This window comes from Lissotriton helveticus, chromosome 11 (assembly GCF_964261635.1).
Source record: "Lissotriton helveticus chromosome 11, aLisHel1.1, whole genome shotgun sequence".
NCBI lineage: Eukaryota > Metazoa > Chordata > Amphibia > Caudata > Salamandridae > Lissotriton > Lissotriton helveticus.
In genome coordinates, this window is record NC_136072.1 from 1,050,895,221 (window position 1) to 1,050,917,497 (window position 22,277).

Here is a 22,277-nt window from a genome sequence, read left to right on the forward strand (position 1 = left end):
GTGAAGTTTGAGGTGGGTTGTGAGTTCCTTGTTGATGGCCTACTCAATTCGTTGGGCTGGATAGGAAAGCAGGGAGATGGGTCAGAAGTTACTTAGTTGATTCAGGTCCGCTTTGGGCTTCTTGAGGAGGGTGTTGATTTCTACATGTTCCATCCGGGAAAGTGGTAGACGTGAGGGAGGTGTTGAGGATGTGGGCATGCTGGTGCTGATTGATGATGTACCTGGGTTGTAGATGTGGTGGGGGCATGGGTCTGTTGGGGCCCCTGAGTGGATGGTCTGCATGTTTTGCCACTGTGTTGTTTCTGGTGAGGGTTGTCCATTCGGTCAGGTGGCCGTCTTGATTAGTTGGTGGTGGCTAGGTTAGCAACGAGTTCTCTAGGTTTAGGTTTGTGTGCAAAGTTGCTGTAGATGTTTGCGACTTTGCTGTGGAAGAAGTTGGATAGGTTGTTACATAGTGGCTAGAAGGCAGTGATGTTGGTGACAATGGCTGAAGGCGAGCTGAAATACAATTCTTAACATTCAAGAAGATCTCCGTGCTGCTGTTGGAAATTCCTTCAGTGCGGTCCACTAGTGCTTTTTTCTTGCCTATTGGTACAACATAAACTTCAGTCATTTTTAAAACACATTGTCATCTTTCTACAATGAGGCCTTTTCTTCCGCATATTCCTGGGCTGTTAAAATCACCAGCTGAACTGTTCCAGACACAGCTTTGACTAAATTGGTTCCTGGCATATTTGCTACTCCCAAGAAAGCTTCCATTGCAACAGCTTGTCTTGACCTTTATCAGAGGTCCCTACGGGATTCATTACAATTCTTTTCTGGCAGACTCACTTGCGACTCCCTTGCGATGGCAGACATTTTCAATAAGTGTTAACAGAAGGAATGATGGTCGCAGCATCACAAAAGGCATATTGTGGGTCACATCATTTCTATTTCTCTAAATAAATCTTTCCATTTCTAACTAGAGACTCTGCAAGAGTTCATCACACTTCTGGATCAATTTACTAGACTAGAGAGCAGTCCACCTGGCTAGCACATCTTTTCTTCGAGCAATAAAGACCAATTCCTAGCTTGTTCAAACGGCTAACACAAGGTAAAATAAAACACAACACTTCGGGGAAACATAAAGTTTAACATGCGTTGAATGCAAAAATAGCAATAAGCCAGCAAGCTAATTGGTGACAATATTCCTTTCAACAGACCAGACCTTCCACTCAAAATCCATTTGGAACATATTATGTTAAAATCCATACATTTCAGTAGCTGTTTTACATATGTTGTGCACAATGCAAGTCAATGGAAATGTGAACAAGTGTTACTTAATTGAAATTAACTAATGCGCAGGAAGCAGAATCTACTCACGAGAAACAACATGAGAGGAACTTGGAATAAAGTTAAAGATACAAAAGCAAATGCTGTGTTGGCGCTTCTGCTGCCAGTCCTCATAATGAGGCTACACTTAATACACAGGAAATGTGCAAATGTACAAAGCCAAATAAAGTGGATGCTTCACCTCAGAAATCCTTAAAACCAAGCAGGTATATTAAGGCTTGTAATTCCACATATAACATATTCGTGTATAATGGCATTGGCAAGTTCATAATAAGTATTGTAATTTTAAGGTACATTATATGCGCTTCTCATTTCTAAACAACAACAGTGCACTATCTACACGAGGAAGGAACCAGATCCAAGTTGCTGTACCTCAAATCACAAGCGATTTGGCGATCGTTCACAGTCAGAGTCCTGCAAATCAGTACTTCACCTTCCAAGTGTTCAGAACACAGAGGCTTACTCACGCAGCAGGAGTATCCAAACAAATCACCAGTGGGCCATAAACAGTGATGCGTTACGCAAAATGTTTGCTGCCTAGTTATATCCTCTACTTAATCTTTTCGCAAATGCAGAAAACAGGAAATGTCCAGACTTCACCTCTAGGTATTACCAGCCAGGAATGAAGGGATACGCTGTGTTTATTGACTGGTTCGAGTAGTTTCTGTATGGAATTCTGCGAAACTTCTGATCTCATCAATAATCATCCAACTGACTTAATTAAAACTGGCAAACTGAATTATTTCAGAGTAACTATCAGCCAGATTCATCATCGGCATGTTTTGCGAGTCTGTAATAGCGAATAATAAGGAATCGCTATTACAGACTCGCAAAACGGGATTCATGTAGGAATCGCAATGTAGGAATCGCAATATTTATTGCGATTCCTACAGCTTCCTTATTTGCGATTAGCTAATTGCTAATCGCAAATAAGGAATAACTCCCCATTCATTCCTATGGGCCTAAAGGCTATTAGCGATTCGCATTTTGATTTTGCGATTTCAAGGGTGCAGGGGTGTCCAATGGACACCCTGTTGCACCCCTGAAATGACATTGGATGCTGGTGTTACGCACACACATGTCCTTGGGACATGTGTGTGTAACATACAACTTAGAAAAATGCACTTAAGTGCATTTTTGCTATTTACCACGAGGTTTTACTTTGCGGTAAATAGCGGCCCAAATTTGCGAATTCGCAATTTTTAAATGTTTCATGAATTGCATTTAAGGAATCTCAAATAGAGATTCCTTAAATGCAATTCCTTGCAAATTTGCGAATTCCATAATTGCGATTTTTGCATTTGGGATGATGAATCCCAAATGCAAAAATTGCGCTCGCAACGGCCCAGATTCTCAGAATCTGGCCCTTTGCGAGCCGATTTCACTTTGATGAATCTAGCTGTATGCTACTTATAGTGCCAGATTTACTACTCCAATAGTGGTTCGCCAGCCCTCTCCTTTCAGAGCGCCCACATTTCTGTGCAGAATTCATCTCCTTCACATGTTCAAGGGCAAAATTCTACATCCCAAATTACCATCCTTAAGTTAGACAGCATGGCTCCTAAAGTCATACAATATGGGCATCTGTATATTCCTTGGGACTGTTTGGACATTTTAAAGGAAACCAAATGCCCATCTGCTAGAGCCTCCTATATGTTCAAATTAGAAAAAAATCGGAATTTGGTGTATTGATAAAAATATCAATCCAACAAAGTGTCAGGAAGATGTGCCATTCCCTTCATTAAAGGTACATCTTGGTGCGATTATGTCTTACAGATAATGTACTTCACAAACCTCGTTCTCCAGGGTTTCTTCAAGTCCCCTGTTATTAAAGACTCCCTGGGAGGCATTTAAAAGGTATACCACCTGTAAGAAGTCCTTCTCCTCCTGGGAAACTCAATGTAGTTCTTTCAAAACTTCAGATAATTTTCCCTGTTGAAAAAGTCCTTCCCCTACAGCCCAACAAATTCTGAAGTTGATCTATTTTCCTTCCCCTCTAGGAGGCTAAGGTACTTCATCAGTCACCAATGATTTCCGTGCTGAGAAAGGGTTGGACTACCGTTTGCGAATGCCTAAAAATGAATTGGCTTGTGGGTGTTTACAAACGTACAAAGCTAACCATGCTTTTTTCTGACCACCAACAGCCCCTTGTGTGGGATTTACTACTGAGGAATTCCACACACTTGTGACAGAGAAATCTGTTGCAATAAAACCTTTCATGTCTGCCTCGTTTCCTATTGTGGATTCCAGACAGGCATAAGTAGACTCATTTTCAGCCATAAGTTAGTGTTTATGGCTAGAAATGTCTTCATGAATTGTACTCAATATTTCTAAAGTGAAGTGTTACTTCACAGCTTTTAATCTGATCAGGTCCATGCAATAGTAGCTCATCTAACCAAGATTTTACTTTACATTCTGGTGGTTGTAGCTTTCTTTGTTCCACTATGCATTTTTTTTTTTTTTTTTTTTTTTTTTTTTTGAAAAACCTTTATTAGCAAGTTAGTCAAAGACAATTATGGGCCCACAACCGTCATGGCCGGCCGCTAGACAAACAGAAAACATCGCAATCAATTATTACATGTCTCAACGTCCGTAACCCAAAGTTGTGGGGTAATACTCAGAATAGCATTCGTAGGCGCATGCATCCAAGATGTAGCAGGATCCAAAAAAGGTTTAATTTTATGATATTAAATAACTGGATCAAGTGTCATATACTAGTGAAACGGCAATAATCGAAATACTGGCGTTAGATATGTCAAGCAGGATACGCAGGCGTGGGATTACATTTCGCACCATTCAGTGCCCGTCCAATCGGTATAACACATCAGGATTTATATTCAGACTTGTCCACGATATATCAGGATTTAAGAGGATTCCATTCTATAGTACGAATAAAAGGATCCAGTGACATACAATAAAGCAAAGTCTTACATGGAACGAGTCATGCAACAGGATATTCGCCCTCAATAGAAGCATAATTGGGAAGTAAAAAAAAACAGGATATGTAAGCAGTCAGTGACTATGTACTAAAATCGATGCCTTACCCATAGAATCAGTAAACAGTGCGAGGAAACAAAAGCACAAAGTGCAAAATTCTTCCCAAAAAGAACAAGACCTGACCCCCCGTCTAATCAGAGATATATAAGAATTAAAGAAAGAGATAGAAGAGAAAGGAAAAGAAAAAGGCCATAGAACAAAGAAGAAACGAAAACCAGGACCCATCCCCCAACCCCCCACCCTGCATACCAGCGGAAGGCTACGCCCCCCCCCCCCCATAGGCATGCCTGTCGCCCCAACAAAAGAAACTCCGAACATGGGAAAAGGAGGAGGGCCCTCGCGCCGGCCCCCAATCCCCCCCCCCCTCCCACCGCGTCCCAGAAAAATATGTAAGCCCACCAAGATGGAAAGCGGGCAGCATTTTACGTCCATCTCAACCCCCCAAAATCACAGTAGCGAGCCGGGCTCTGCATCTCCACTGGGATCATCCAAATAGTACAATAATCAGTCAGCGCTCATCCCTGGACAGTTCGAACAGAAGTAAACAAACTCCCCGACCCGATAGTTCCGTAAGCAGATAAGCCCGGTGAACAAACCTGCCTTGTGAGAGCCACCCAGGCGCTCGGCAAAGGCAGCAGCACAATGTCGTCACCTCTACTCCAGGTTACGCTTTCCATCATCGAAAGTATACGGCGTTGTTGTGTAATAAATGGTACAATAGTCGTGAGAATAGAAAAGTCAGCAATTGCGCAAATCCGGCCGATGTGTTCATTAGTCTCATCATCTAACACTGTGCGCCCCTGGGAGTATTCGGTGTCTAAGGATTGGGCATAGCCATGCGCCAGATCTAGAATACCCTCATCCGCTCCTCTAGGTCTCGTCTCAGGAGCAATGGCCGCCAACGAGTCATGGATGGTCAGCCATCGGAGGCTCAGGGAGGAGTGAAAGTCGTCGATAGCCAAAAGGACATCTCTCAGTGTGGGCTCCATTTCTGCTCCGCCGGTAGAAGCCGAGCTCATTGTCCCAGGGGACCCCTCGGACGAGATAGAGCACATCGTACCAGGTAGACAGGATAGTATTGTTTGCTAGTGACGTACGGGTGGGTAATGGCGGAGCACATTAAGAGCGTTCAATCGTGCTTTACCGCCCACCCCGTACGGGCCGTGTCCAGGAGAAGGAACAAATCTCGACGCCTGCTACAGCTAATGAGCGATCACTCCGAGGCCCAGGTTACCCCCGGACAGCCCACAAAGAAAGTCCGGTGCGGGCGGAGGGTCTATCTTCGATCCCCGGGACAGCCACTTCAGAGGGAGTCAGCAAAATGGGTGCGGCAAGGCTCTGGGCTATTGCGCCGTGCTCAGCCTGTGCCCGCCCCTCAAATCGGCGAGCTGTGATTTTCGTCCAGATTCACCGGTCCTCTTTGCCCGGCCAGGGCTGCTGCTGATCGCCTCCTCACCGGCCACGCCACCACTCGAGGTCCCGGCTTATCACCGGCTCAGGCCGCGATCTTCGCGACGATGTTTCTCAGCCATCCGGGGCGGCCGCCAACCCGGAGTTACACGGCCAGGCACCGCACCATCTCAGCTGTACGGGGGTGTGGTTGAAATGCAGGATGAATGTCAGGATGTTAGGGAAGGCGAGGGCGAGCGGCGGAGCCGGACGCCTAGGCGGCCATCTTGGTCGCCGTCTTGGCTCCTCCCCACTATGCATTTGTGACCTTATATACCAGAATGCAATATAAATATTGGTCCGGAAGAACCCCCTCAACTAAGAAACTTACAAGCTCCATTATATGTTAATTTAAGAAAATAGACTGATGCTGTCAAAATGGTTTGAAGGGAGTTTTAGGGATTTTAGTGACAATACATTATGTCGAAAGTCCAAGCGGCCATAAATCACTGGGTAACACAAGTAAACAAGGACCACTGTTTACGCAGCTCAGGGTAAAAAGCTCCTTGTGTTCAAATCTGAGTCATTCAAGCAGGGCTAACCTGGACGTGGTTCTTGGCTGACTTCCTCTCCAATCCTTCCTGCAGCCCTAGCTTCTGGAGTTCTCCATCTGTCTGTCACTTTCTGCAAGAACTGGGTGTCTCCTCTCTGTCTTTGTAGGCAATGCCAAAACAAGGCAAGATATCACTCAGCAAACTCTTTGGTATTGCCCTGTTTCTTCTAGTGAAATGGCTCAGTGAATCCAGCAGACAGTTGTTCATATACTATAGGTGGACATGTCAGGTCCTTGCAAGGTTAACTTTGTCATCCGTCAAGGGTCAATAAATTCACTGGCATCAAATTAGGCAACTCCAGACCATGAAACAAAAGTACAGCAGCAGCAAGCTAAATTTCAAACATTCACAACTATTACTCTTAAATGTAAAGCTGTGATGCCACCTTTAGTTGGCTACTTTTATTGTGAGTCCCTATACATAGTCATGGCTGCATTTTGCATTGCTGCACAATCCACACAGTCATCGGGGTGAGACAGGCCATACCTACTCACTCAAGCTTCCCAAACTGCATAACAACTTGCCCTGTTTTACTATCTAATTGTAAAATGTTATATTGATTTACATTACTACTTTCAAGCCAGGTGTATTTTTATTGACAATGCTTCTGTCCAGTTTTGAGGTTATCTGGGAAGGTTTGTTGCATAATGGAGATGTTGAACATGTTTAGGAGAGGAGTTGTGGCATCTCTATGAAGAGATTTCATGATGGATGATGGCATAATGGTGTCTTCCTAAATGGTCACTTCAAGTACACTAAGAATTTTGGTTAGGTTTTCATCCAAAAGAGAATTAAAGAGTGACCATGAGGGGACTGAATATAATGGGGTTGTCAGTGGAGTGGATGTCTGCTTCTTTCTGTTACTGTGAGACCTGATTTTGCTTATCTGTTGGAGACAAAGTGATTGATAGTGTTGCACCTGTTGACTGATCACAGAATTGTGAGTTGGTGCAGTGCTTAACACTCTTTAAGAGAGCCTTGCTACTATTAGCTTCTTTGATGGTTGTCTTGTAGTAGGTGGCTTTGGATAATCTGAGTAAGCAATAAGCGATCTATGAGCTGAGTCGGGTTAGGTCAAGTTAAGTCATTTGATAATCTCCATTTCTTTTCCAATCTTTGTTGTGCTTGTTTTCAGGGGTACCAACGCCCTGACAGTGTTGCTTTGGATGATCACGTTTTCTTATGTACATTAAGGTCAACGTGGTTGAGTAGTCTGTTGATATCTGATGAGTTCTGCTGGATATTTGAGATGTCAGCGAGTTCCTTTTCAAGGGAGTCCATAGAAAATCTTCAGGGAGCAATACAGCTGATTTATCTTTTCAGTTGCCCATGGTGCACAGTTTTGCAGTGGAGGACGAAGAAGAGGATGGCATCGTAGTCCATCCATTACAGGGGTACAGCAACCTTACACTAGATTGATGGTGTGGCTAGCAGGATGACATCCACTGTGTTGTCTTCAGCATGGGTCGGCTTGATGCATTGTTGCTTATAGTTTAGAATCTTGAGAAGTGTGTTGGGATTCTTTCATTGTCTTGGTTCTCGAATTAAGGTGGAGGTTAAAAATCTCCAAAGAGCATGGGGTGGCAGTCCTGAATGGTAAAAAAACCTGCATGATCGTAGTGTTTAGGTGTGGAATTCAGAGAAATCCCTACATCAACAGTAATTGTAAAACAAGTAAGAGAACATTTTTAGATAGTGGGTGAAATTTTTTTAAAGCTAAAATGAGATCTTGTGCATTGCTTGTGGATACCCTTATATGTCTAGACATCCAATTCACTGGCGGATGTTTCACCTAATTTTCTAGTTATCTAATCCTTCAAAGTCTTAGACTGATTTAAGGACATGCTGTCCTAATTGTGTTTTTTAATATCCATGAACAGCAATTTTGTGGTCTCCACATCTGATGCCACCGTACTGCATGTATCAACAAATGGCACAAAACTTAAAAAGTTAATGCAGGAGCCATACGAAGTTGTGCCCGGCCTTGCCTGTCATCCTTCCCAGCCGCTTCTCGCCATTGGAAGTTACAGTGGAATTCTGAAAGTCTGGGACTACAAGGAGAAAAATCAGTTTGTTAGTAGGATCTTCGAAAGGGGCTTACGTTTACATTGCCTCACCTATAACATTGATGGTAAGTGATAAAAACAATTGCCAATACAGGGTATTTACATTTCTAAATGTGTTGGTATGATTTATAGTAAACTCCTTTTTTTTGTATAGAATGGGAAATAAGGTGCATTCTGAGTTCCGATGAGGTCACTTACTGGGGTGTTTGCATATACTTACCTGTGTATGAAATTTGAATCCTTGTTTCTGACATGCCTTGTAACCAGATGAGTCAAAGAGGAAAAATGCCCGAGTGTCATAGATAGTTGCTGTGTAGAGGGACTTTAATTCCAGTTTAACAGTATTTAGTTGTTCGCCCTTAGCATTGGACACATTATTGCTACAACTGTTGGTTGATTGCTACAGGGGATTTGATAGCGTTCAGGATTCTACACAAAGTGTATAATAAACTCTTAATCCAAAGCAGTTTCTCATACTTTTGATTACTGTAGTCCAGTTCACAATGTTGTGACTCAGTAATGTCCCTTTTCAACTTTATGTAGTTATTGTTAACTTAACTTCTTCTTCTTCCCTAGCAAGTGATTCATTCTCAACCTTTTGGCCCGCACTGGTGGTCTAATCCATGGGTTTGAGAAACACTGGTCTAAATGCTTTAAATGTGATTTGCTGGCCTCACATCAACACCTGTCTATGTAGTTAATCAACAGCAGACACCTGCATTGTGGTTGGTCAGTGTGATGTAGTTGACATGTTGTGGGACTGTCAATTGAAGGGTGGTCCTGTGTCCATGTTGAAAAACTATTGTTAAATGTTGTCAGAGATCATGGGGCATATTATCAAGACACGCGATAAAATTATCGCCGTTTTAGCGGCAGAAAATTTCCGCTGAAACGGCAATAATGGGCTTGATAATATGCTCTATGGAATTCCTACTGAAGCCCATGTTAGATGTCCTTCACATTTAACATGGGCTTCAATTGGAATTCCATAGAGCATATTATCAAGCCCATTATCGCCGTTTTAGCAGACGTTTTCTGCCGCTAAGACGGCGATAATTTTATCGCCTGTCTTGATAATATGCCCCGTAGTTTGTTATTCTCCTCAAGCATACATTTAGAAATGCAAAGCTAAACCCCAGTCTCTTATTTAAGGAATAACCCCAATTTGCATCTGAAGTGAACCCCACTGTACCCCACTGTGGAAATGAACAAGACTAATCACTTAGACTTACTACTACATTGGACTTTGCCTGAGCTGCACTGTCTTCAGGCAGTTTAGAATCAGTATCTGTGCTTCATATGTAAAATTAAATTCTATAATTGGTTTAATAAATCACACATACACTGCTTAGGCCTTTTACAATAAACACATATCTTTTTTACATATGGAGAGCGCTTAAACTGCACTGTGGTATCCAAGTCCTTTGATACCATAACACCAGTTGTTACCATTACCCAGCTCAATACTGCTAGTTTTTCAAAATAAAAATAACAAATTGGGGGCCTAAAGTCTAACATGCGTTTAATGCAGAAATAATGCGCAACCAGGAAAAATCACCAAAGGACCTTGTCAATTCAACGGACCAGAACATCCACTCATAATCCAGTTGGATATTGAATTCTATTCAAATTACACATGTTTTATACTCTTTATTCTTAATGAAAGTAAACCGGAACATGAACACTTATCTCCTGACTTTGTTTACACCTCGATGGCACCTAACTTCTCAATATTTTCTTCTTAAATGGTACTTTCTTAACATGGCTGTGCTGTGTTACCATTTATTTTATTTAGGTTCCCTATTGGCTGTTGGTTGTACTAATGGAAGTGTGTACATCCTTGATTCCCTGACACTGGAAGATGAGTGCCCAGAACCTTTCCAGTATGCCCGGGGGACAATAACTCATATGAGCTTCTCCTATAACTCCCAGTATCTGGCAACAGCTGTGAGTATTTCAAAGTTTTTTCACTCAAACCATTTTTTATGCAATGCACTGTGTCACAAAACCATGCATGTGGATTTATTGATGGAAAAGTAACAGCACTGACTTACTTAAAATGGAAAGCATTGAAACACTGTAGGGGACGGATCCCTCGCCTACAATAATTGTGCTCTCTGATTAGAAGTTCCTCTAAACGTTATGTTTTGTATATTTGTAAATCGCACTATCACCCGTGAGAGTATCATAGAGCTGAGCAAGCATGTGTGCCTAGCTCTACCTGTGGTAGGTTGGTTAATTGAAAATCCAGGTCTTCAGCTTCCTGTAGAATTCAACCAGAAAGGAGGAGGCTCTGATGTGGAGAGGGAGGTTGTTCTGATAGAGCGCACAGGTCACCCGACTATAGTTTTACCATATGCACATTTGGGCCCATAATTCAATTCACCATATTTATTTAATCGGGTAACCTACACTCTACTACCAGTTATTTAATCCTAACTAATTCCTATACCATGGATTTACCAATCCTTGTCATTTGGTACCTATGACCACAATGGATCAGGGAGCTAGCTGAAAAGATAAGCAGTCTAAAATAACATTTATAACATTTGCACTCTTTTATAATAATCACAAAATCAAGAAGTTTTGAAAACCTTTATCTATTCTTCTTCGAGGTTTGAAAGCATAAGCTTTACAGCAAGCAAACTATCAATAATAAGAATCATGAAAAGCGTATAACCATGTAAGCGATATATGATGCCAACCATTTAGAGGTCTAAAGGGAAGGTAAGAACAGGGAACATGCTAATAAGAATCTTACAGAAAATTAGACCTAATATGGTGTTTCTAAAGGACGGGAAAAATAAGAGTCATACTAAAATCACAATTTAATCACTGTTAACGGGTGGGTAAAGCAAAAGGACTCAAATTGGAATGACGAAAAAATGGAGTAACCATGTAATCTGTAGGGAAGGAAAAATGGAACACGCTAATAATTCAGAGCAACCACTTTATTTAGGCTAAAGGAGGGTAAAGAAAAGGAACATCTATATACTCATGAACAGTTCTCTTATCTTCAATTCTAAAGGATAGGGAAAAAATGGGTCATGCTAAAATGGCAAGAATCACGATTTATTAATGTCTTAGAAAGGAGGAGGAGAGGAAAAAGAACATATGCAGTTATGACTCTAGCAAGATTTCAGGAAGGGTAAGGAAAAGGACGCAAGTGTGTTTCCCTCACAGAATTATATTTACCTAGAACGGTGTGGAGACCAACCCTGGCCACGGGTCAGTTAAGGACAGAAGAACCCCAAGGAATGCAGTTGCCAGTAGGCCAGCAGATGCAGAATGGAAACCAGGACAGGAAAACCAAATTTGGATCAGAACCGGACCACCAAAGTTGAGACCAGCACCTGCAGTTCAGTTGCAACGCCTGCGCTACTCCCTCTCTGCAGCTATCAGTCAGAACCCCGATTGGGTTATCGAATTCCCCAGTAAAGTGCTTCGCCAGCACTTAAGGTTCCCAAAACCCCGATTGGGTCTGTGAGTCTGTCTGACAGAGTGCTCCGCAGCACCTCTGTTCTCGATCAGCTATTGAGTGCGTTGGGTCAGTGACAGGTCAGCTATTCGGACAAGTCGGACAATTTCTCTAGCTAAACCTAGACTAGTTATACTATTTTCCAGATCAGTGTACCACCCCCCAATGTTGCAAGTGTAAGGATCCCCAATTTTGATTGGGCAGAGGAAAAGGACAGGTCATCACACCACCTAAAATTTGTGCTTTCTGAGGCTCTTCATTTGCATTTCATCAACGCCCCTTGAATTTCAGGTTCTCATGACATATGCTTTACACATAACAATGGTGAATTTAACATTGTATACAATGTAATGGTTTTAGTACAGTTCAGCTTCTTCGACTAGGTGAGAGGTGTCTTCCCAGGCGCATCTAGGCTGGAGTTGCCATCTGGCAAAGTTTCGAAGGTCATTGCTGTGGAGACTCGTAGATCTTGCGCAGACTCAGTTTCAAGCAAGATGGAGTGCAAGAAGGGGCAACAGGCCGTATTTCGTAATGTACCATGAAATGGAAAGGAAACAGTTTTAGAACACAGAAAAAAGAATACACTGTATACCATGAACTTCTATTCTATCCCCATTACTTTATAATAACTATAGCTTTAGTGATTAAGCAGAACGTACAGCATAGCAAAAGCAGCAATGCAAGCCTCTCGCATGTGAGAACACAAAGCAGCCATCTTAGCTCTAATGCGCAGAAGCAACATATTCCCTCCAAAGCTCCGAGTACATCACGTCACATGGGTATGACGGACGCATGCGCAGTAGAAATTCCCGCGTAGCAGCTGCCATTTTAGGTTGCAAGCGTATTAGGATTAGTAAACACATAGGCAAGCTTCTCTCGGACACCCGAAAAGTGTCGGAAAAGGGGCAAATTAATAAGACAAACATGTTGATTAGTTAATTAACGTTACTTGAGGTTCATGAGTTCAAGCAAGTCGCTTTACGTGTGAATCCTTGCTCCATCAATCCCCTCTTTGATGATATTTTATATCATCACAATTAATGGAACCAGATGCCAACTTCTCACATCTCACCCAGTTCAATTTCTTCAAACTTTTTATTTTGTCTTTTCTCATTAGCTTTATTAGGATGAGAATTCTTCATTATTTTGTAAATCTGATTACACAATTCTTCTAATTCGAGCTCTTCGACATTTCTTTTCACTCCTCGCTTATTCACAGAATATTTCTTTTTGTGTTTTCGACACTTACAGCAAATTATTATTATGAACACTAATAGACCTATTCCCGCTATTGGCATCAGTATTTTACTCACAAGACTCTTACCTAAATTAGAAAACCAATTACCTACATCAGAGAGACCATCAGTAAGTCTCTTCCATGCACTGTCAACCTCAAGTGGTTTAAGCTCTTTTTCCAAATTTGTAATGTTTCTCACATACCCTTTAATTTCCACACTTTTGTCCGGTATGTAAGTGCAACAATGTTGCGCTTTAAACATTCTACAGACTCCGCCCTCTTTTGCCAATAACGTGTCAAGAGCAAGTCGATTTTGTAAAACCATAGATCTGATCGCAACCAATTCGGTATTGACCATCAGGAAACCTCCAGCAGTGTCAGTTGATAACCAATCTACTACTGTTGACAATTTGCAAATTCTGTGTGTGTTCAGAGCCACTCCCACTGTAGGTATCAATGCACTAAAAATATCACCTATTATTTCACCAACACTTTCTCTTTTATTACGCACTAATTCATTAGGTCTCTCAGTGCTTCCAGTGATTTTCCCCACATGGTATATCTTTGGGAAGACAATACCAAAGTAACAGCTCCCGTACCAATGGTCGGGCAATTTGAAATAAGCCTTGTTCCCACATATATAATAAATTCCAGGAAACACAGGTTCTGACCCATCTTTGAAACCCCAACCCCCAATTACCTTGTAATTGTGTTCGCATTCACTGGAACCAATGAATATATTGTTATAGTAACTGGTTCTTTCTCTTTGAAGACAAAGTTCCCCCTTCTTTTCGAAATCCAGTAACATAGCAGCATTAGCCCCACCATTTGAGGTGCTCTCTATGCTTTCAGCCCATTTATGGGTTTTCTGATATTTGTCTTTTGCTTTCTTTTGGAAACTTTCTCTTCTTTTCTCTACCATATTTAGAAACATTTTCTATTTTTCGTGTAATGAACAGGTCAAGTTATCCTTGTGTGCGTCATCTATATTTATTTTACCTACAGTTAGAAAATATTCACTCATGTATTTGGCTACATCTCTAGTTGTATGTACAGGGTTCAGGTTTCTTTGCACGGAAAGTTCAGAAAATATCACATCAAAGTTTGAATAATAATACTGTAAAGGTCCTCTTCTATAGAATAAACTAGTTAGAATACTACAGGAAATTCCGTAGGTTAGTGGGAGATGGTGGTATGTCACACCTTCAGCTACTGAGGTAGGCAGCTTCATGCAGACATAACAGTCATCTATTTCCATAGCTTCTACATAATGTACTAACAGGTTTGCGAAAACATTTAAATGAGTTTTGTTTTTGATTTTGTTATAATGTAGTCCTTCCTCATCTGGTGCTTATAAATCTATTTTGGTTTGCTTAAGGCTAAGTGCTTTCTCTGGTATATCTACTCTTTGTGGTGTATTTCTAGTTTGTAACTCTTCGGTGTCTTTCAGCAATTGGTTAGTAGGGTACAGGTTCAGGTCTTTACTCATCATAGAAGGGATAGCTATTGTTAGTCCTATCCAAAGTATCAGTACTATTGCTACACTACATAAACATACTTTGCAGCATGTTTTTAAACAACCTCGTATCGGCCTCCCATTCACGGAGGAATCAGACATTTTGACTCAAAAGAAGCTTCAACCCCTCTTTGTAACTCTGCACAGCTTGCTTACTCAGGCAATCTTCAGGTTGGTTTCGCTTCTTCGTGGGTCTGATCAGTAATCAACTCTTCATCACTTTCGTCACTTATTTCCAGATTTTTAAAGTCTTCCAATATAAAGTAAGTCCACTCAGGACTCTGATACTTGTTATTCAGTCTCTTTATACGGACACTTCTTCTCTTCGTTTTTATCACAGACGGATCAGTTTGACTTGAGACTTCATTTATCTGCTCAGGTTCTTCGTTTATTGTCTTTAGTCGCAGTCTCAGTCTTTTTACAAATCTAGGTACTGCATCTCCTATTCTGAGTCTTTTAACTGGCACTGTGTCTTGGCTTTCTTCAAACACTCTTTTATTTTTGTTTAGTTGTGGCACATTTATTTCAAGATTGTCTTCTGTATTCCTTCCTAACTGACTAGGTCCAGGTCTTATATCAGTTTCTTCTGCCTGGTCCCTAAACTGGCCTTGTTCAGGGGTGTGTTGGATTTGGCTTTGTTCTGTTTAGTTTTCTTCTTCCTGAACACAATTGTCTACTCCTGTCTGGTCCTGTTCAAGCACTTCGAACTTTTGATTTTCTTCCGCTTGAACCTCTGCCTTAATTTCTATCTGTCCCTCTTCTGGCTCAGGAGTTCTTGGGGGGAGTGTCAATTACCTGTTCTTTCCCTATCTGGTCCTCCTCAGTATCAGATTTGATTTGAATTTCGATGATCTGAGTATCTTCCTCTACACCTGTCTCGTCCTCACTATCCCACTGTCTGTCTAAATAGGTTTGTCTTCTTGTTCTCACAGGATCTATAGTCAGGTTGATTATTGGGACCCAATCTTCTTGACTGGAGCTCGGTTGTTCTTCTTCAGCTACTTCAGGACCGTTATCTTGAGACCCCTCAGCTGCACAACCTTCAGCCTCATTTTCTTCAGGTTCAGTCACTTTCTTCGTATGGCTGGCATGGATCCACCGTGGTACCCCTGCACATTTCACAGCTGTGGTGGTAACCAGAATTACTTGTCGTGGTTTTGCCCACCTTGGTGCATGGCTACTTTTCCGAGTATGTTTCTTTATTACGACCCAATCCACTGGGTTCAGGTCATGTGCTGGAGTCGTTGGTCTGGCGACAGCGTCTTCCCCAACCTGGTGAGGGATAGAACGCACTTGGTCAGCCAGTTCTTTGCAGTATTCTAGTACCAAATCATCAGATATGCTTATCAGTTTGTATCCTGGCACCCATGCTTGCCGCATTGCTCTTCCCATCAGTATCTCATGGGGACTCAAGCCCGTGTTCCGGTCTGGAATACTTCTAAGTCCCATCAAAACAAGGGGCAAAGCATCTGGCCATTCCAGTTGAGTGGATTCACACATTTTTCCCAATCTTGATTTGATAGTGCCATTCAGCTGTTCTACCACTCCATGAGCCTCTGGGCGATATGCACAGTGCAGTTTTTGCGTGATCTTGAATGCTTCACAAATCTGTTTTATCACTTCACTATGGAAATGTTTTCCTCTGTCTGATTCAATTGTGACTGGAAATCCGTACCGAGGTATAAGTTCCCTAAGTAACAACTTTGCTACAGTGAGGCTATCATTCCTGCGTGTGTGGTAGGCTTCTACCTTCTTTGAGAATAGGCAGACAATGACAAGTATGTATTTCATTCCACGACAAGGGGGTAACTGAATAAAGTCAAGTTGTAGTCGAATAAAAGGGCCCTCTGCCTTTCCAATCCTTCCTGGTAACACTACCGTTTTCTTTCCTGGGTTAAATTGCTGACAAACCAGGCACCTCTGGCAGAGTGCCTCTGCTATGTTTCTGAATTTCGAGTTGAACCATGCCTGTCTAAATATGCGTATCATAGCATCTCTTCCCAAATGTCTGTCTCCATGTATCAACCTATCCATAGGAGCAAGCAGTCAGTCTGGCAACACAGGCATACCATCAAGATAAACGATGACACCATCTTCCACCCTCCTCTGACAACCACATTTTCTCCAATTTTCCTTTTCTTGTGGCTCTGCTGTGTCCTGTAAGTCTCTCACTTCCTCCCATGTATTTATTCCTTCTAGCATCAAAAGTTGGCAGCTGTTTCCGTTTCCCCCAACCTTTATATTGATAGCCATCCTGTACTTTTCACAATGCTGGGCTAACTGGTCAGCATATCGATTACCTGCTGTCACTTTGTCATTGCCAGATTTGTGAGCAGCACATTTGACCACAGCCAATTCTTTTGGTAACTGGATTGCTTCCAGTAAATCCTGCACATAATTTCCATTTCTGATAGGAAGGCCTGAAAAAGTCAGGAACTCCCTTTGCATCCATAATTGGCCAAAGTCATGCACAACCCCATAACCATACTGGCTATCAGTATATATGGTTATTTTCGAGTTCTTCCCAAATTTACAGGCTCTTGCCAATGCAACCAATTCAGCTACTTGTGCAGACTTGACTCAATGTAAATAGGACACTTCCACGGGACCTCCCAAAGTACACACTGAGTAAGCAGCGCTTAAGCCTCCCTCCTCATGTCTCATGCATGAGCCATCTACAAATAGCTCATAATCTTCATTAATCAGAGGCTCTTCTTTTATGTCTGGGCGTGGTTTTGTACTAAATTCGGTCAAATCTATGCAGTCATGTTCAACCTCTCCTTTCACTTCTGCTGAGAGTGAATTAGGCAGTAAGGTAGCTGGATTCAGAATATTACATCTAGCAATCGTTACGTTTCCTGCACCTATAAGGATTCTCTCATACTTAGTCAGCCGACTTGGTGTGAGATACTGAGTTTTAGTTCTTGTCAGCAAAATCACAACAGCATGTGGAACATACACAGTTACTGGATGTCCCATAACAATGGACTCACTCTGTTCAAGACTCATGCATGTTGCAGCTACAGCTTTCAGACATCCAGGTAATCCATCTGCTACTGGGTCCAATGTGGAAGAAAAATATGCCACTGGACGTCTGGTTAAACCATGAATTTGGGTCAGGACTGAAAGTGCATAATTATCTCGTGTGTCACAGAACAGTGCAAATTCTTTTGAATAGTCAGGCATTCCTAATGCAGGAGCTGTACACAGACATTCTCGCAATTTCACAAAAGCAGTCATGCTTTCGTCATCCCACTCCACTGGGTCCTTAGCTCCTTTCTTTGTCATTTTTATCAACGGTCTTGCTAGGACTGCAAATCTGACAATCCACTGCCTGCAGTATGCAACAACCCCAAGAAACATTCTGATTTCTTTCTGAGTGTTGGGCAACTCCATGTTTCGAATTATTCTAATTCTTTCTGTAGTAACTTTCCTGACACCTCTCTCTATCTGGTGCCCGAGATATTTTACTGATGAGGTACAAAACTGCAGTTTTTCTGGCAACACTTTATGTCCTCCCTCACCTAAATGGTTCAGTAAGGCAATGGTGTTGACCGGTCTTTCCTGCTTTTAGACGCCACCAAGAGGTCGTCTATATATTGCACCAGGACTGATTTTCTGGGCAATATCAGAGTTTCAAGGCATTTTTTCATAATTTGATTAAAAATTGAAGGGCTTTCTGTGTACCCCTGAGGAACACGATTCCAGACGTAGACATGGCTGTCGAATTCAAAGGAGAAAACAAATTTGTTATCTGGATGATATGGGATCGAAAAGAATGCATGACATAGGTCAATGACGGTAAACCATCCAGCATTCCATGGTATTTGGTATAGAATAACTGCAGGGTTTGGCACGACAGGACAGCAAGGAACAGCAATTTTATTAACCTTGCGCAGGTCCTGTACGACCCTGTACTTACCACTTGGTTTCTTTATGCCAATTATCGGTGAGTTACAAGGACTGCTCAACACTTCTTGCAAAATGCCTGCTTCTAGCAACCATTTGATTTCTATAGCAACCCCTGCTTTTACATCTGCACTCATTTTATACTGTCGAGTATTTGGGTAGACTGCATCTTCTTTTATGGCTATTTTAATTGGGTCAACATTTGCCATTAGTCCTACATCTTTTCCAGTAAAATCCCATATCTCCGGTTTCACTGTCTGTTGGAGTTCTGCAGGTAAGTCTTGTATTGTCAGTCTTTTAATTTCTGAGTCTGGTCTGGGCTAACATTAACTTGTATATTCCGTCTTCATCTGGGGTCTGAATCTCAACACCATTTGGAGTGCAAAAGATGGTACAGTTCATTCTGCACAACAAATTTCGTCCTAATAAGTTCACAGGACTTGAATCACAGACAACAAATCTATGCATCTCTTTAAAATTCCCTATTTTAATTTCCATCGGTTCTGTAACTGGGGTACTAATTAACTTATTAGAAAGGCCCACTACTTGGATCGCTTCTCCCGAGAGGGGTAGGTTTGGAACGTCTGCGGTTCTTACAGTAGAACGGGTAGCACCAGTGTCCAACAGAAAGGTGACATAATTTCCTTCAATCTTTCCTTCAATGTATGGCCCTGGCTGGTCCACCGGCAAGGAGGCGCCAAGCACGCACTCCTCGTCCTCCCCCCTCAGGCATCGTCAGTAAGGTTCGTCACAGAGGAATGTGTAATTTAACAGAAATTCCCAAATTTCGGTGTCTTCACCCTGTTGTGCTTTGCTCCTATAATTTGGCCTAGGTGCACGAGGCAACTGATTCTGTTTTACCTGCTGCTGGGTCTTCCGTGGTATCTCATTCTGCGTCTGTGGATTTAAATCATTAATTTGCAGATTACCATTCTGCACAGCCTTACACTCGTCCCTCCAGTGTCCCACCTTTCCACACCCGTGGCAGGGAAACTTTTTTCTTACCTCTTCTCTGCTCATTTTTACCCTCGGCTTTCCCCCACTCCCAGGGCCCTGACTCTGATTACTAGTCATTTTGCTTAACTGCTGCTCCTGGTGCTCTGCCAATTTTACCTGTGCCCACATGACCTTTTCTTTCAATTCTTTTCATTTGTTTTCCAGCTCATCTTCACAGTACTTTGCATATTTCAGGACTTCGTCAATTGGTTTAGCTTGCCAGCAGATTTTACAGATCCACTGTGAGATCTCATGTCTTAACCCTAACACAAATCGATATATGAAGTGGGTCATATCTTTCATTTCTATATTATCCAGGCCACTGTATGTCTTGAACACCTGTAACAGTCGTTCATAGTAAGAATGTACAGTTTCATCTCGATTCTGAGTAGTTCTATCTATTCGGGTCCAATCAGTCTCTTTTGCAGGCACCTTTCCTTTCTGAAACAACATCACCTGATTATATTTCCGCATTACGTCCTCCGAAGGAGCCCCGTCTTTGGGTCTATAGGGAACTCTTCACTAGGCCAATCAAATGCAATTTTACATTCTGTCCACAAATCTACGGGAACTACAATGTCAAAGAAACCATCCAAGTCTTTCAGAAGGCATTTCGAAACCTTCACAAATCTCTTGATCTGTCTGGACCATTCTACAGGTTTTTCTCGCAATTTTGGGAAGTCATTTGTAAAGGACACAATATCCTGTCGAGACCATGGAACATGTACATATCCTCCACCTGGCACTTCTCGCATAGGATATAATTTTTCCACCTTTTCTGCTTCTTTTAAGACATACTCAGAAGTCATTTGTTTGGATGTACTTTCCTCTTTTTTCTTTGCCCATCTGGCTTTCCATTTTTCTAATTCTCCCCATTTTTGTAACAGGTTTAGCAATTCTCTTCTCTGCACCTTTTTCCCTGACACGTTCATATTTTCTAAATCCTTGTCAGAGAATTCTGCTCTGTAGGGGTTTTGCAATACTTTAGACTTGCCAATGTCTATTCCCATACTAGCTGCAGTGTCCATTAATTTTTCATGGTACACTCTAGTATTACGGGTGATACTTTTCCAAATGAATAATAATTCCTCTTCACTAAGGGGTGTTCAATCTGTCCAAACCCACATTCCCAGCCATCAGTTCCTCCAATTCTATTCTCAGTTTATATATATCTAATGGTTTTGGCTGGGGATTTGGTTTCTCTAATTCTCAGGTCCACCTGTCGATTTCTTCAGGAGTCACTACCGTGGCACTTCTGGTACCAGAAGATGACTAAATTTGAACTTCTCTTGAACTAAAAGGAGTGTTCTTTCTCTGTGAACTCCTTTCTGGTTCCCTTATCGGTAGATCCATTAGGGAAATTACGGATTCACGTTCACTTGCTTGATCGTCTATTATCATGGGCTCTTTTCTCGGCTGTACTACAGATGGGGTTATAATTGGAGCTTTTGGACTAGCTTGCTTATCCCCATACAAAGGAACAACTGGGCCAGTAGTTACTGGGATCGTCAGAGCTTCAGAACTGGTATTTAATTGGGAGATTTTCTGGATTAGTTTAGTTCCTTGTTTAACTAAAACTTCTCGTTCTCTATCCTGAAGTACCTTATCCATGGAGGTTTCATGTACTATCTGCGGAATCAAAGGAGGGTTATAACTCGGGGCACTTGGATTTATCATACTTGGTCCCTCACCATAGTTAGGTTTCAGGAAGGGGTTTCTCGTACTTAGGGATCTAGGTTCTTCATTATAAGGTGGTGGATTCTTCATTAACAAATCCTCCAGATAATCATCATCTGAATCACCACTGGTCATTAAATGTTTGGTTTTCTCTGTACTTTTCCCTCCCATGGGCTCTTCTACTGTTAATACAGGGTACAGTCCTTCTACCATCATGTTCTGTCTCCATTCTTTAATTCTTTTTTCTCGGGTCTCTTTCTTTACCTTCGGATAAAATTTACTTAACCCTTTGTCAATTCTGGGTCTGTCTCGCTCAAAAGCCTCTATTTCCCATTCTTCTAAGGCCTCATATTGCGTTAGTCTAGGTCTGGGATGTAAATCATTCATTCGGGTTGTCAGGTTGAACAAAATCCTTCTGTTAAATGTACCTTCTAAGGGAAATGCTAAAATTCCGTCATCTTTAGTATATTCCACCCAATTTTCTAACCATACACAAGCATGGTAGCCTCTGTCAAACAACATAAATGATGCGGGAGTATTAGGTGGTGGAATAATAACTCCTTCTCTAGTTTTGATGGGCTTGTCTTTCTTGAAATAATTCTTTACTCGGTCTACAAGTGTCATTTTCCTCTTGCTTACGTACCTAATGTTAGGTCTGCCTATTCTCCACTGATCTCACACAAAACCTTGATATCTTGATCAGGTCGAATCTCTGGATGACTTGTGTACCACATATATTTTCACAAATCACTTACTCTGTTTACAAATTACTTCCAATACTAGCGCATCTTTTATTTATCTGCAACCAACCAAATATGCGGTTTCAAACAATTTCAACCAATGAGTGTGTGGCTTTTCTCGTAAAACGAGTTCCCACGTTCCTGTGCTCACCCCTCCTTTACAATGCTATCTCAGCTACACACCTGCTGTTTCGACCAATACCAGCGCGGCTCGAAGTGACATCAGCGCAGCTCTGCAACTGACTCCCTCCTTTACAAGGTATCGTAAAATTCAATTCTTTAGTTAAAGTGCAAGTGCTCTGTTTTAATTTACAACGCAAAACATT

The 22,277-nt window shown here is 41.9% G+C and overlaps 1 protein-coding gene across 1 annotated transcript in view; it reads left to right on the plus strand.

Annotated features, from left to right (window-relative positions):
- CFAP251 (cilia and flagella associated protein 251) overlaps window positions 1-22,277 on the plus strand; it is a 591,575-nt gene that overhangs the window by 289,610 nt on the left and 279,688 nt on the right. Inside the window, exons 12-13 of the mRNA XM_078667546.1 lie at window positions 8,213-8,463; window positions 10,194-10,345. Coding sequence (XP_078523672.1) covers window positions 8,213-8,463; window positions 10,194-10,345 — 403 coding nt within the window. The remainder of the gene's footprint in view (window positions 1-8,212; window positions 8,464-10,193; window positions 10,346-22,277) is intronic.